Below are 14,006 nucleotides of genomic sequence, written 5' to 3' on the forward strand. Positions count from 1 at the left end.
AGAACCGGTGCCCATATGGGATCCCGGTGCGCTCAAGGTGAGAACTTTAGCTGATAGGCCATGCTGCTGGGCCCAACCTGTCTGTTTTTTAAATTTACCAGTCTTTCTATTGTCTGATTTTAATGTTTGGGTGATAGCAGTCTTGCACAATATGTTGGAAATCTTCTAATCTTTTCTAAGCCTGGACTGTTTCAATATGGAAATTATCTCTTCATTGGCTTGTTTTGATTAGAGGCATAAGGACAGAGACAGAAGCAGAGAGTGTGAGAGATAGGGAGACGGCCGCCAGCTGCTGCTTCACCCCCCAGCTGCCTGCACTGGCAGGAGCCAGGCTCTGGGGATGCGAGAAGCCAGGTCTGCTGTGTGGGTGGCAGAGACCCAGTGTACTTGAACCACCACCTGTTGCTTCCCAGGCTGACAGGAAGCTGCAATCAGAAGCCAAGGGTGGCATTCAAACCTCAAGCAAGCCCATATGGGGCATGAGCATCTTTTTTTAAAAAAAAATTTATTTTTGTTTGAAGGGCAAGATTTTACAGAGAGTGAAGAGATGGAGAGAAAGATCTTCCATTTACTGGTTCACCCCCTACATGGCCCCAACGGCCTGAACTGAGCTGTAAGCTTGATCAGAAGCCAGGAGCTTCTGGGTCTCCCACGTGGGTTCAGGGACCCAAGAACTCTCTCAAACATCCTCTCTTGCTTTCCCAGACCACAAGCAGGAAGCTGCATGCAAGTGGAGCAGGTGGGACATGAACTGGTGCCCATATGGGATGTCAGTGATTGCAGGTGGAGGATTAGCCTGGTGCATCACTGTGCCAGACCCAGCATGTGCACATCTTAGTTGGAGTTGTAACCGTTGGGGCAAATGCCCACCCTATAGATAATTATTTATGTGTTAAGGATATATTTATTTGAAAGGCAGAATTACAAGCGAAAGATTTTCTGTCCATTGGTTCCCTTACCAAATAGACCACCACAGGTCAAGACCAGGAACCGGGAGCTCTGTTCCAGTGTCCCATGTGGGTGGCAGGTGTCTACCTGCTTTTTTAGGGTGCATGAGCAGGGAGCTGGATCAGAGGCAGGGAGCCGGGACTCGAACCACCATTTGGGATACCATCATTGCAAATGCTGGCCTAACTTGCTGTGCCAAGCACTGGCACTTGGAATTGTTTGCTGTAATAGAACTTGCTAATGTAATGAGTACCCTTGGGTCAGACATTCTGGCTGTTGCCCTGGGCAGCTTCCCAGCACCCTGGTCCGCCTGGGCAGAGCTCACTCGGCAGTTTCCTTCCTTCACGTGATTGCAGGATGCAGAGGCAGATGTTTGTGTGATGTGGAAAGAGCTCCATTGTCTAGGGCTTTATCTCTTCTCTCACTATGGTTAGTTCTAGTTCTTCCCTTTTTCTCCTTCAGAGTTTGGGTTTTTAATATTTTTTCCTCCAGAAAACTAATGCCTAAGCAAGTCTAGTTATTTGTATTGTTTAATCATTCATTATTTTGCTTTTGTTTTTACTGTTTTCATTTCAGCTTGTTCACTCCATGTGTGTTTGTAGTTTATTTATTTATTTATTTATTTTCCTGTCCTGTTACATGTTACATTCAGTTTCTAATCAATGCGCTTAAAACCCAAGCCTTGGGGCCTGGTGTGATGGCTCAATGGCTAAAATTCTCACCTTGCAAGTGCCAGGATCCCATATGGCACCAGTTCTTGTCCCGGCTGCTCCATTTCCTATCTGATTCCCTGCTTGTGGCCTGGGAAAGCTGTATGGTGGCTCAAAGCCTTGGGACCCTGCACCCACATAGGAGGCCCAGAAGCTCCTGGCTCCTGATTGGCTAAGCTTCAGCTGTTGCAGCCACATGGGGAATGAACCAGTGGATAGATCTTTCTCTCTGTCTCTCCTCCCTGTAAATCTGCATTTCCAATAAAATTAAATCAATCTTAAAAAATGGTTAAAAGAAGAAAAAAATGACCTCAAGCCTCAAAAGATTTTGCGTGGCGCTTTCTTCCCATATCTGGCCCATCCGGAAATCCTGCTCTGTGCTCCTGTTCTCTGTAGGATCTGAGGGGCAGGGTGCCACCTCTGCCACCTGTCCTCAGCTGAGTGGTGGTGGAGCCTCTCTCTTGCAGGGTTTCCTGCCTCCAGTGGGGCCTCCCAACACGACAGAGCCAGTGTACCAACCCTGGGTGTGTATGTCCTATAGTCATCAAATCACATAATTTTAAAATGCTTAAGGATCACGGTTTCAGTTCTTAAGGATTTATTTGTTTATTTAAAAATTCAAGTTAGAAGGGGAGAGCGAGAGAGAGAAAGCGAAGTCCTTTTTTTTATTCACTCCCCACTCTTCCTCCCCTCTCTCCTAGAAAGTGAGGTCTTTCATCTACTGATTCTCTTCCCAAAGGATCGTAGTGGCTGGGGCCAGGCCAGTTCCAAGCCAGGAGCCTGGGCCCTCATCCAGACCTCCTGTGTGGGTGCAGGGGCCCAAACACTTGTGCCATCTTCTACTCTTTTCCAAGCGCATTAGCAGGGAACTGGATCAGAAGTGGAGTAACTGGGACTCACACCTGTGTCCATATGGGATGATGACTTCACAGATGGTGAGGTTTCATTTGCTACACACATGACTGGCCCTAGGGTCGCTGTGTCACTGCTTATCAGTAATTACAGAAGCAAATGTGCGTGTGTGTATGTGTGTAAGCACAGGGAGAGAGAGAGACAAATAGCAACAGAGACTGAAAGAAAATAGAGGTGCAGACAGCAGAGGGCCTTGGTGGAGGTGACCATATGAGGACCCGCTCCCTTGGTAACAGCAGCTTGTGGCCCCTGGCCATGGGCAGATGCTGGCTCCGGCCGTGGGGGCTTCCTGCTCAGCCCTCAAGGCCACCTGGAGCTAGAGTGATGGCCCTGGTCTGTCCATGGGCTCATTTTATTTTACTGAGTTATTTTGTTTCTCAAATTTGTTTGTGTGAAGGACATAAAAGAGGAAAAGAGATAGAGAAAAAGAATCTTCCAACCACTGGTTGACTCCCCACATGCCTACAGCAGTCTTGGGTGGGCCTGTCTGAAGTCAGGAGCTCCAGCTGGGTGTCCCATATGGGTGGTGGGGACCCAGGTTTGAGCTGAGCTGTCACCTGGTACTTTCAAAGGTGTGCATTGGCAGGAAGCTGGATCAGAAGTGGAGTAGGGTGTTGTCAGGCTCCAATGTGGGGTGGGCGCCCACCAAGTGATTCCTGCACTGCTCTGCCAAACCTCCAATCTTGTGGCTTATTTTGAGTCTTACCTGAGCCCACTTGTTTGCTTTTTGTATCCTATGCTGGGATTCCCAGGAGTTTCACCCTTGAAACAGGGGCAGTCTGAGGGCGGAGAGGGCCTTCTCATACAGCTGGCTGGAGGCTCTGTGTCCAGCGAGACTGACACAGCTTTCTCATCTGCCACCCCTGGGGGATGCCCCTGGAGAGCAACCGTTGTACACACCTGTTCTCCCCATTGTTTGTCAACAGCATGCTGTGCTTTTTGGATATAGCTATGCGTCCCATCCCCTCAACTTGCCCCTAGACTGGCATGGCCAGTGGCAGGTGGGATGATGGTAATAGTGGCTAGAAGTCCCCACACACTCGCCATACTGACTCATGTGTACCCTTCTTGTCATCCCTGGTTCACTGTCCTGGAGCAGGTTGGAACCCCTTGGGGAGTGGGCATCAGGGGTGAGGTGCTCTCTGGGGGCCTGAGTGGGCCCAGCCGGGAGGCATCCTGCTGGGACATGTGGCACTGAGCTGCCCGCCACGTGCCTAGCCTGCAGCTCTGGGTTAGAAGCCTGTGACTTAGGTTTAAGAATAACTCAGTGATGTCACTGGAGCAGCCCATGTAAGTGTTTTGTTGATAGGCTTTTTGTCTTGTCTTCTTTTATAAAAACATATTTCTTTTTCCCCTGGCCAATGCATGGTCCCCCTCCACCCCCGCCCTGGGGGGGGTTTATCCTTTGACGTGAACTGGAAAAAAATATTGCCATTTTAAGATCTCTTAAAGCTTGTGTGGATTTATTGTGTGTACAAATGGAGATGCAGATACTAGTTCTGTTCTTAGCTGAGGAAAAACAAGCAAAGCAAATAAATTTCATGCTTCTTGGCATGGTAAACATGGTGAGGTATGGCTGTCTATCCTGGCAACAGCAGTTCAAGGTCGGAAATAATTCCTTGTCTCCTGAGCCTGCCTGCGACTGAAATTTGCTCCTAATTGTAGCCATAATTTTAGCATGCAATTAAACACATGACTTCCTTTGCAGCTGATGTCTTTCTCCCTAGTTTGACACCACATGGACAACACAAAAGCCCCGTTGAGGCGGATGGCCATGTGTGGGGTCACCACTGTTTGAGCAGATCTGGTGACTCAGTAGGAATGACCCCATGGCCCAGCAAGTGGCAAGCAATGAGACCACTCCAGTACTGTTTCCAGTGCTCCTGCCTGCTGGCTAAAGTCAACCATCCTTCACCCAACTTGGGGCCTATTCTGTTGCTAAGGGGAAGGCTCGCCAGGAGGGTAAACCAGTGGGAAGAGACCATGGGGGACCTGTGGGGATGGGAGCAGGGCTGATGGAGGTCATGTGCATCCCAGGGCTGTGGAGGTGAGGAGCATGGAGTCCACGAGGTTGGGCAGCAGGTCACCTGCCCAGGGCAGGGTTTGTAGGATACAGCACGAAGGTGGCCTTCCATGAGGTTGGGATGGTTTACCTAACTTGTGTGACATCTTGTGACTTATGCACTTAACCTGTGGTCCGTCTTCTTTCAAAGGGCCAGCGGCAGCTCCTCTGCTCTTGCCATTCTCCCCTGGTCATGGTGTCAGCTTCCTTTCCCCTCGCTGAGGGGCTGGTTTTGCTCCCTGGCTTTGCGATTTCACTTAGGTGCCTTAGGTGAGCATGCTGTTGACAGACAGTGAGCTTGCTCACTCTACACCCCTTGTAACTACTCAAAATGCTCTTTCAGATGGCAAGTTTGGTGCCTACATGCAAGTGCAGATTCAGAACGACGGACCTGTGACCATAGAGCTGGAATCTCCGGCACCTGGCGCTGCCACCTCTGACCCAAAGCAGGTAAGCCTCCAGTGTGGGGCTGGGGTCTGGAAGTCTCTCTTAGTTTTGATTTAGTCCCTGATATCCTTGTTTATTTAACACCCTCTTCCCCAGCAATGAGTGCTGTGGCAGAATGGGACAGTCCACCTCCCTTGCTCCCTATTCTTCAGATTCTTCGTCAACCTTTGCTCAGCTCCTTCTGGGCTCTTTTCGTTTGTCAGAGTCCATGGAGCTTGCCCACCACTGGGTGGCAGCAGAGCCGCGGCCCAGGCCTGGTTAGTTCCCATTTGCATGTGACATCCTGTTACCTGTATTCTCTGCAGTGTTCCTTCTCCGTGGGACAAACAGCCACTCACATTCAGTCCAGAGTCTTGTCTATGCGGCGTCCTGTCCCAGGTGTGGGTAGATGTGCCACGCACAGTTCTTTGTTCATTTTGCTAAAACACTGTCTGACCTGGATTTGCTGCCAGCTCCTGTGAGCTTTCAAAGAAAAAAGCTTTCAGGTAATTAAGATCGGGAAAGGAAATGTGTTAATGTCGCATTTCTCTGCCCTCATGCAGGTTTAATACACCTGCTCAAGACTCTAATTAACACTTGATGGAGCTGTGGGCCTGGCAGGCAGAGGAGTGAGGCTGCAAGGACATGGCTGTTCTGCTCCCCTCTCCCTCCCTCCCTCGCTGGGATCCACGAGGGGCAATGGTGCAGCCGACGACGGAGGCTCGGCTGTTTGCCAGCTGTGTTCTCACGTGGACTGGGAGTGTTCTTGCTTGTAACCGATGCCTCGTGTCAGGGGAGACCTTGGGGCATGGCTGCTGTGGCGATGCTGGCATGACAGGATGGTGCTGGAGGGCCCTGGAATTACCAATAACATCTAACCAGTCACAAATGATAAGTAGGCTCGCAAATGGGAGCTTTGTCTTTCAAAGTCGTCTGAGAGAGAAAAAGAGTTCCTGGCATCCCCTAATTGTAGTATCTTATGTAGCCATAGTACAATAATTAAGACGTTGAAATTCGTATTGATACAGTAGTGTTAATGTCATTGAAAGCCACATTGGGGTTTTGCTAGGTTTTTATCTTTTGATGTTCGTTTTCTGCCCCAGGACGATGCAGGATCCCACGTTACCTTCTTTGTCTGTGGCAAGTTTTGGGCAGTTCCTCAGTCTCTCCTCGTCTTCCCTGATCTTGACCCTCAGATTAGCCGGCTGTTTTGCTTCCTGTGATGACTTTAAGGCTGTGCATGTTGGCAGGGAGAGAGAGCAAATAGCACCAATGTGATCTTGTGTCCTTCGGGGTGCTCCTCTCAGGAGGCACGAGGTATGGCTGTGTCTCTGGACAGGTGCTGTTCGCCTTGTCATTCGGGGCAGGGGGAGTCTCCCAGAGTCCTCCCCCTTGTGGGACCTGCCACCCTGTCTCCCCTGCTGTGGTCCTTCCTCATCGTGCCTGACAGACTGCGCTCTGCTTTCCCACTGCATTGGCAGAACTGGTCTTCCCTGGCCAAGGCCAGCCTCTGTACCCAGGCTAGAAGTGCTTGCACGACTTCAGGGAGCCCCCGTGGAAAGTGAAAATGGGGAGCCCCTTGCTCTGAGATGGGAGTACAAGGTCGGGGGAGGCTGCATGAATGCAACGCCTCTGGAGGTCACCACACCCCCTTCTCGCCAGACTGGGCTCACACCCTTCCCACCTGCCTTCTCAGCTACCTCTGTCCTCTTGTTAGGGCCCATGCTTTGTTTCTGCTAGCTTATCATTGGGGTTAACTTGAAGTGATTTGTTAGAGAGGCAGAGCACTGGAGAAAGTGGAGCAAAGTAGAGTATAGGTATGTAGATAGCTCTCCCATCTTCTGGTTCACTCCGCAATAGTTAAGGCCAGGCTGAGCCAAACCAGGAGCCAGGAATTCCATCTGGACCTCCCGTGTGGGTGGCAGGGGTTCAAGCATGTGGGCCACCATCCCTGCTTTCCCAGGTGCATTAGCAGAAGCTGCATCAGAAATGGAACAGCTGGGATTTGAACTTGTACTCTGATATGGGGTGCTGGAATTGCAAGCAGTGGCTTAAGCTGTTGGGCTACCGCACAGGTGCCCTGGCTTGTTAGTGTGCTCGGGCGCCTGCAGTGAGAAGTGCCTCATTTTCCCTCCTGCTCAGCTCTGTGAAGATGCTCGCTGGGCTGTCTGTGTCTCCTGAGCCTTCTCCACAGTTCCCCCTTGGCCACCGTGGCAGCGCCTGCCCTGTGGCCCTCCTGTACTAGAAGTTGCTGCAGCTCTGTCTTCCGGATCGCCCTCTCTCCCAGTTTGCTTCTTGCCTCTGGCTACTCCTCAGGGTCAACTTAATCAGTATTCTCTGGTTTTGATTTATTATTCTGCTTTAACTTTATATGGAGAAAAATTTTAATTGGGTATGTGTTTAGTTATCAGTCTAAGTATTTTTTTCTAGGAACTGTTAGGGTAGCACAGTATACCCCTAGGATTGTCCACCTTCTTGTTAGCTAGCTAGTGCTCCCTGCTTGCTTGTTCAGGCCAAAGGATGCCAAGACACAATTATCTCTGGAAAGTGAGGTTGCAGATCTAATGTGCGACTTGAGGACTTGACTGTATTGTATTGCAGACCAAAAAATTGCCCAGTGAGTGAATTTTAGGTACTTGGACAACACACATTTTCTCTCTCTCTCTCTCTCTCTCTCTCTCTCTCTCTCTCTCACACACACACACACACAGTAATTAAAGGTTAACTGTGTCCATTGATGGCTGTGTCATTTATGTGGCCATAGTGACCATATATGTGTATTTTTAAAAAAGATTTATTTATCTCTATTGGAAAGGCAGATTTACAGAGATAGAGAGAAAGATCTTCCGTCTACTGGTTCATTCTCCAAGTGGCCTCAGAGGCAGCTTTGTTGATCCAAAGCCAGGAGCCTCATTTGGGTCTCCCACACAGGTACAGGATCCCAAGGCTTTGGGCTGTCCTCCACTGCTTTCCCAGGCCATAAGCAGGGAGCTGGAAGGGAAGTGGAGCAGGCAGGACACTAACTGGCACCCATATGGGATCCCAGCGTGTGCAAGGCAAGGATTTTAGCCACTAGGCTACTGTGCTGGGCTTCCCCATGTATGTATATTTCAGATCATCATGATGGTAAAGCTATTTGGCCTAATGGTTGGCCTGGTTGATGCTGTGTTCTACATCATAGTACCTGAGTTTGAATCCCAGTTTTGCTCCTGCTAATGTAGACCCTGGGACGTAGCAGGTGATGGCTCAAGGACATGGGGGATCCTGTTTGACTTTCAGCCTGGCACAGGCTTTTGCTGGCATCTGGGAATTAAGTCAAGAGATGGGGGATTTCTCTCTCTGCACTTAGCAACAACAACAATGGGGCCTTTAAAAAATGGTTTGTGAGCTAGTGCCCATATAGGATGCTGGTGCTATAGGTAGATGCTTTGTTTGCTATCCCACTATGCCAGGTCTAAATGATAATAATAAAAAAGTAGTATATCTTAAAATGTATACAATAAAGCAACCAGAAGATAAACCAAAAACTCACCAAAATCCAAACGGCAGGTTTAAAACAAGATATTTTCAGTTATTTTGAAAGCTTTACAGAGAGAATGGTAGAGAAGGAGAGAAATCTTCCATCTGCTGATTCACTTTGCAAATGACCAAAATGGCCATGGCTGGACCAGGCTGAAACCAGGAGCCAGGAACTTTATTCACATCTCCCCTGTGGCTTCAGGGGCCCAAATGCTTGGGCTGTCTTCTGCTGCTTTCCTAGGTCATTAGCAGGAAGGCATTGGAAGTGGAGCAGCTAAGATATAAACTGATGCCCATGTGGGATGCTGGCTCTATCATACATTAGCCTGCGTTATTTATTTATTTATTTTAAACAACTTTTAATGGCTGTATTAACTCATTAACATAACAGACTATAAGTATTTCTTTAAAAATAATAAATTTATTTTGCTGATGTTTACATAATTGAGGGATGCATGCCCATGTGGACCATCAGTTAGGGTGGGGAGGGTAAAGGAATGGGGGAAAGTGGAGAGAGAAGGGGAGAGGGCCCCTCCCAGCAGGTTAACTGCTTCAGTACCTGGGAATAGGGAAGGCTACCCAGTGTGGAGCATGTTCTGAGGATACTGCTTAAGTGGTTTCGATAATTCTGAGATGCTGTTGATTTTGTTGCTTCAGGGTTGAGGAAATCCTTCCAAGGTTCATTGGCTGATATAATCTACCTTAGAGTCTCGATTTGCCCAAGTACTTGTTGGGGGAACTGTCCTTTGCAGGACTCAATGAACCGGTTGTTATGTCCCACGCGGCATTCTCCTTTGCTTTCCAAGGATATAGTCAGGCTCTGGATGGGAAGTAGAACAGCCAGGACACAAACCAGTGCCCATAAGGGATCCCAGGGCTTGCAGGGGAGGATTAGCCAGTTGAGCCATCGTGCTGGCCCCTGGTGCATTTTCTTGAAGCGCATGGGTTTTCCTGTGTCAGTTGCCATTATCCATGTGTTTCTGACCCTGGAGTCTGAGGCACAGGTCCTTAGCAGGTGGCAGCGAGCAGGCACAGAAAGGTCTTGGTGACCGTGGGACTAGCCTCTGCCTGTGGCCATCTTCTCAAGGAGAAGGCACTTCCTTTTGGAGCCAGTGCTGATTTGCTTGCTTTTGTGTTGATAGGAAGAGCAGGCGTTCTCTTCCTCATTGTACTGCAAGCTGCTTCATCCTTGCGGTATATAAATATGGCCTCTTGAAGCCATCGACACAAATGAACAACAGATCCATATGTGTGCTTGTGTCTGCATGAGTGTGCCTGTGTATGTGAAAGTATGGATTAGTGTGCCTTTGCGTGTGGAAGTGTGGTTGCATTGAGTCCCTTTGTTATGAGGCGGTGTGCTGGACAGTGTGAGGCAGAGAAAGGGGTACTTTCCCCCCTTCCCTGTGACAGGCTAGCCACAGGCACCGAGGCATCAGCATCTCCTTCTTGGCTGATGCCTCCCCCAGTTGGGATCCTCCCCATTCTCACAGTGGATGGAGCTCTTTCCTGCCTTGGGGTCTTCCCTCCAGCCCGGGGCACTTCCTCCTCTGGGACTCTCTGACCCCCATGCTGCCTTGGTCACAAGGTCCTGATGGTTTATCTCTCCATCTGCTTGGCCCCTGGCTTTTTCTCTGGGCACACCTCTCAGTCTCACCTGCTGCTGTGCCTGGGAGGCAGACCTGGCATGTGTCATTGGCTGTGACTGTGTTGACCTCTAGGGATGATCAGAAGACAGTGGTGCTTTTCAAACTGGTACCTCCAATGCTACATTCTCGTATGAGCATCAGAGCTCAGTCAATGGCTGACGTGGCTGCTGCAGGCCAAGACTGGGCTCATCCATGTGGCCAGCGAGTTGCCCACCTAACCAGCTCTATCTTCATGTTGAAAACAGCCCATGGTGAGAAGTTGGAGGAACATGGCATTCTTGCTGAAAAAGAAGGCACTTTCAAGGGAGCAGGGCACAGAAGCAGTAGCAAACACACTGGGCAGAAGCTGAGGTTTTTATGGACAAACATGCTTCTGGAACATTCTGATTCCTACCTGGTGTGTGCTTGCTGGTGTGTGACTTCCCCCATGGGCAGACAGACATGGGGGGGACTGTACCTCCTGGCCTGTGGTAGGAGCTGATGCTTGCTCTTGTAATCCTGAGTTCCTTCCCCCTAGTATATGTAGGAGTCTTTACCTGGGCCTCTCACATGTGAGAGCAGGTGGATGCTTTCCTGGTAATGAGGGAAGTTTGAGTTTGAGGGGCTTGTCCCTGGAGCCCAGGGCCTGTCTGGTTCATGGTGTTGCTGTTAGTTATGTTCTCATTTCTTTAGAGCAATTGAAAACCCCACTAAATTGGAATGCTACGAAGAGCTAAAAAAAAAAAAATGAGCTTTGAAATACATGTCTCTGAGTTAACTGATGTGCTTATTGACAAACCACCGGGATGAGTTGGCCAGTGAAAAATGGTGCATTGGATTTGTATGAAGCTTTTAATTTTATGCCTCTCTGAATCTCCCCATTGCTTTGTCTAATTTTCTTGGTGTACTTGTCGTAGCAAGAGCATCCATCCCCCGTGCCTGGACCTTGGAATGTCAGGAGTGAGACATCCATGGCCTGTGCAGGGTTGGAAAGAAATATGTTGGGTAGAGGCGGGAGGGAAGAGCGGTTCCATTTGGTTTCCTTGCAGGGGTAGATTGAATGGCCCCTTGAGTCTCCGGTGCTGTGGAGTCCAAAGGTGACATGCGGATCAAGCAGGGACACGGGTGGCCTGCCTCCACCAGGCAACCCCCTCACAGATGCACAGACAGGTCCCTGAATGCTGCTTATTGCAGTCTGATGGATAATCTATGTTCCATTTGAATATGAGGAAGTCCTGTGTTCATGCTGGTCAGTTTGCACCTCATTCCAGGAGAGCATCCGTTGACATGTGGTTCCTTTTTCACCCTTTTTGAAGCCCTGTTTTCTGGCTCCCTGACTATGGTTGGCATTAGCTTTGGGGTTCCTTTGGCCTCACCAGACCTTCATTTGTTGTCTTGCCTCAATAGTGGGAATCCCCATCTGGCTGGTGGGACAGTACGAGACCCTGCTGTTTATCCTGATGCTTTCATCCATCTGCTTCATTGGCTGAACTGCTGTTCAGTAAGTGTCCGGCTTTGTCCTCATGGCAGTGGGCATGCCGCAGAGTGTCTTGGCTGCAGGTATTTGCACTCCCTGCCCCTGGTTTAGGCTTGGTCTCATGATCGTGTTGTTTATACTGGACCCCAGCTTCCGAGGCCCAGCCTGTGACACTGATGTTCCGCACCTCTTCCCACACTGGGATCATCCTAGTTGCACGAGCACCTGCTTCCCTGTGTGCTCTTTTTCTTTTTCCTTCCTCCTTCCCTCCTTTCTTTCTTAGATTTACTTATTTATTCTTATTAGAAAGACAGAGTTGGAGAGAGAGATCTTCCATCTGCTGGTTCATTCTCTGAATTGCCATGATGGCCAGTGCTGAGCCAATCCGCAGCCAGGAGTCAGGAGCTTCTTGTGGACTTCCCACATGGGTGCAGAGGCCCAAGGACTTGGGCCATCCTCTGCTGCTTTCCCAGACCCATAAAGTTGGATGGGAAGTGGAGCACCCAGGACTCAAATTTGCAGCAATATAGGGTGTTGGCACCACAGGTGGAGGCTTAGCATCCTACACCATGGTACCAGACCCTTTCTATCCATTCTGAACCTACACTTCCTCTGGTAGTGGTTGTTTGGGCCCTGCCACTGTCACAGCAGTCAGAGTTTGTGCAGAGTCCAGGGCTGTGCCTGGGGTGTGGCCTGCTTGACACTTCTGCATCTGATGGGAGCAGGTAGCAGCCTGGATGTTTCCAAGTAAGCTGGCTTTCTCTTCATGGAGGGCCACAAGGATGGATTTTACAGTAGCATTTCATTTCTGTGTCAACAGCTGTGTGAAGTCAGGCCACTGTGGACTGTCCACAAAACCTTGGCAAGGCTGCCACCAGAGAATTTCATTGCTTGATTGACTTGCATGTTACCTTTCTGAATCCTAGTGAGTGATAACACAATGGCAAACATTGAAAAGCACTTGCCGCCTGCTATCAGAATATGACTCTGAGGTTTAAATCTGTGACCTTCTCTTCTACTTTTGACACATGCCACGCCAGGGTGGGATCAGTTCTCAGGACACTAATGGGCTAGGACTTCATTGGTTTGTGCCTGTGTGTGTTGGACAGATTCTTTGTGATTTTAATCTTCTCATCTCACTTGTGGGTATGTTCAAAATGAAGGAAACCCCCTATCTTGTTGACTCCACTTGTCCCACATGAGCAGGGTCCCTGACACTCCCAGGGCAGGGAGGTAAGGTTTATCCTTCCACAAGTCCGCACTGCGAGCACAGCAGCAGTATCATCACGTGGGCTCAGGTGTGAGTGGGGAATTATTAGCCTTTCAGTTAATTCACTAGGTGTGTCATGATTGCAGGTCATTGTAGAAAAATGTTCTGCCATGCGGTGAGGTTTTGTGGAAAGCCTTGTTGGAAAGTTTGCCTCAGTAATGGAGAGAGGAGGATCTGAAAGTGACAGGAGAAAATGCAATTCTTGTGATGGTGGCTTTAAAGGCGGGCCACCTGTGCTCAGGGCAGCCTCTGATGAGGTCAAGTCTGCGAGAAGGAGCTGGTGAGTGAAGGGGTGGCAGTCGGGTCCAGTGGCTTTCAGCGGCTCCCAGACTGTGCTTGCTACCTAGGTTTTACATGTATGTGGGTGTCCATGTGTGCCCCTGAGTGCCCTTCTCCCAGCAATCCCATCACAGTTGCCAGAACTCCAAAGCTGTGACGCTGCCGGCGGAGTGGGGACTGCGGTGTGCTGAGATTGTGTCTTTCTCTGCCATAGTCACCCAGGGATGGACTGGGTGCCCTGGAGGTGGCATGGAGCTAGCCAGGGAATCGTGCAGACTCTGTCTGGGTTGGGGTGTGTTGAAGAGCAGCATGCTTAGGTTTCTGCAGGTCTCGTGTGCACTGCACACTGGCATCTGAGAACTGCTGGACCAGAAACACTCTGATGTGGCCATTATCAGCTGCTCCAGGCGCTGGCTTTTCTCTGGCCCACTCTGCCCTCCATTTCCCGACCCCAAGGTCTAAAAATACTTTACAACCTGTGTTCCTGCTGTTGTTCAGAGACAAGACGGCCTTGCGGCACCCCTGACGGATGTGATGATGGAAATGTTCCTGGAGCGTGGTGTCTTCGCTGCACAATTACTGAAGTGCGGGGGAAGCTGGTGCAGTAGCAGAAACTACTGCATTGACTGTGTGACCGGCAGTCGGCCACTGTGCCGGTGACACTGAGGCATGTGCTAGTGCAGTAACGTGCTGAAGAGACCGACCTGACATGCGGGCTGGTGCATGGCTGGGCAATGTGCTGGTGCTGTAGCTTCTTAGGACTTTTGCCTGAAAACTC

At 49.8% G+C, this 14,006-nt stretch overlaps 1 protein-coding gene across 1 annotated transcript in view; it reads left to right on the forward strand.

Annotated features, from left to right (window-relative positions):
• Positions 1 to 14,006, forward strand: part of LOC121166651 (D-aminoacyl-tRNA deacylase 1) — a 107,449-nt gene that overhangs the window by 12,503 nt on the left and 80,940 nt on the right. The window contains exon 4 of the mRNA XM_040995874.1: positions 4,976 to 5,082. Within this exon, the coding sequence (XP_040851808.1) occupies positions 4,976 to 5,082 (107 nt within the window). The remainder of the gene's footprint in view (positions 1 to 4,975; positions 5,083 to 14,006) is intronic.

This window comes from Ochotona curzoniae, unplaced genomic scaffold (genome assembly GCF_017591425.1).
Source record: "Ochotona curzoniae isolate NIBS_2020 unplaced genomic scaffold, NIBS_Ocur_1.0 patch190, whole genome shotgun sequence".
NCBI lineage: Eukaryota > Metazoa > Chordata > Mammalia > Lagomorpha > Ochotonidae > Ochotona > Ochotona curzoniae.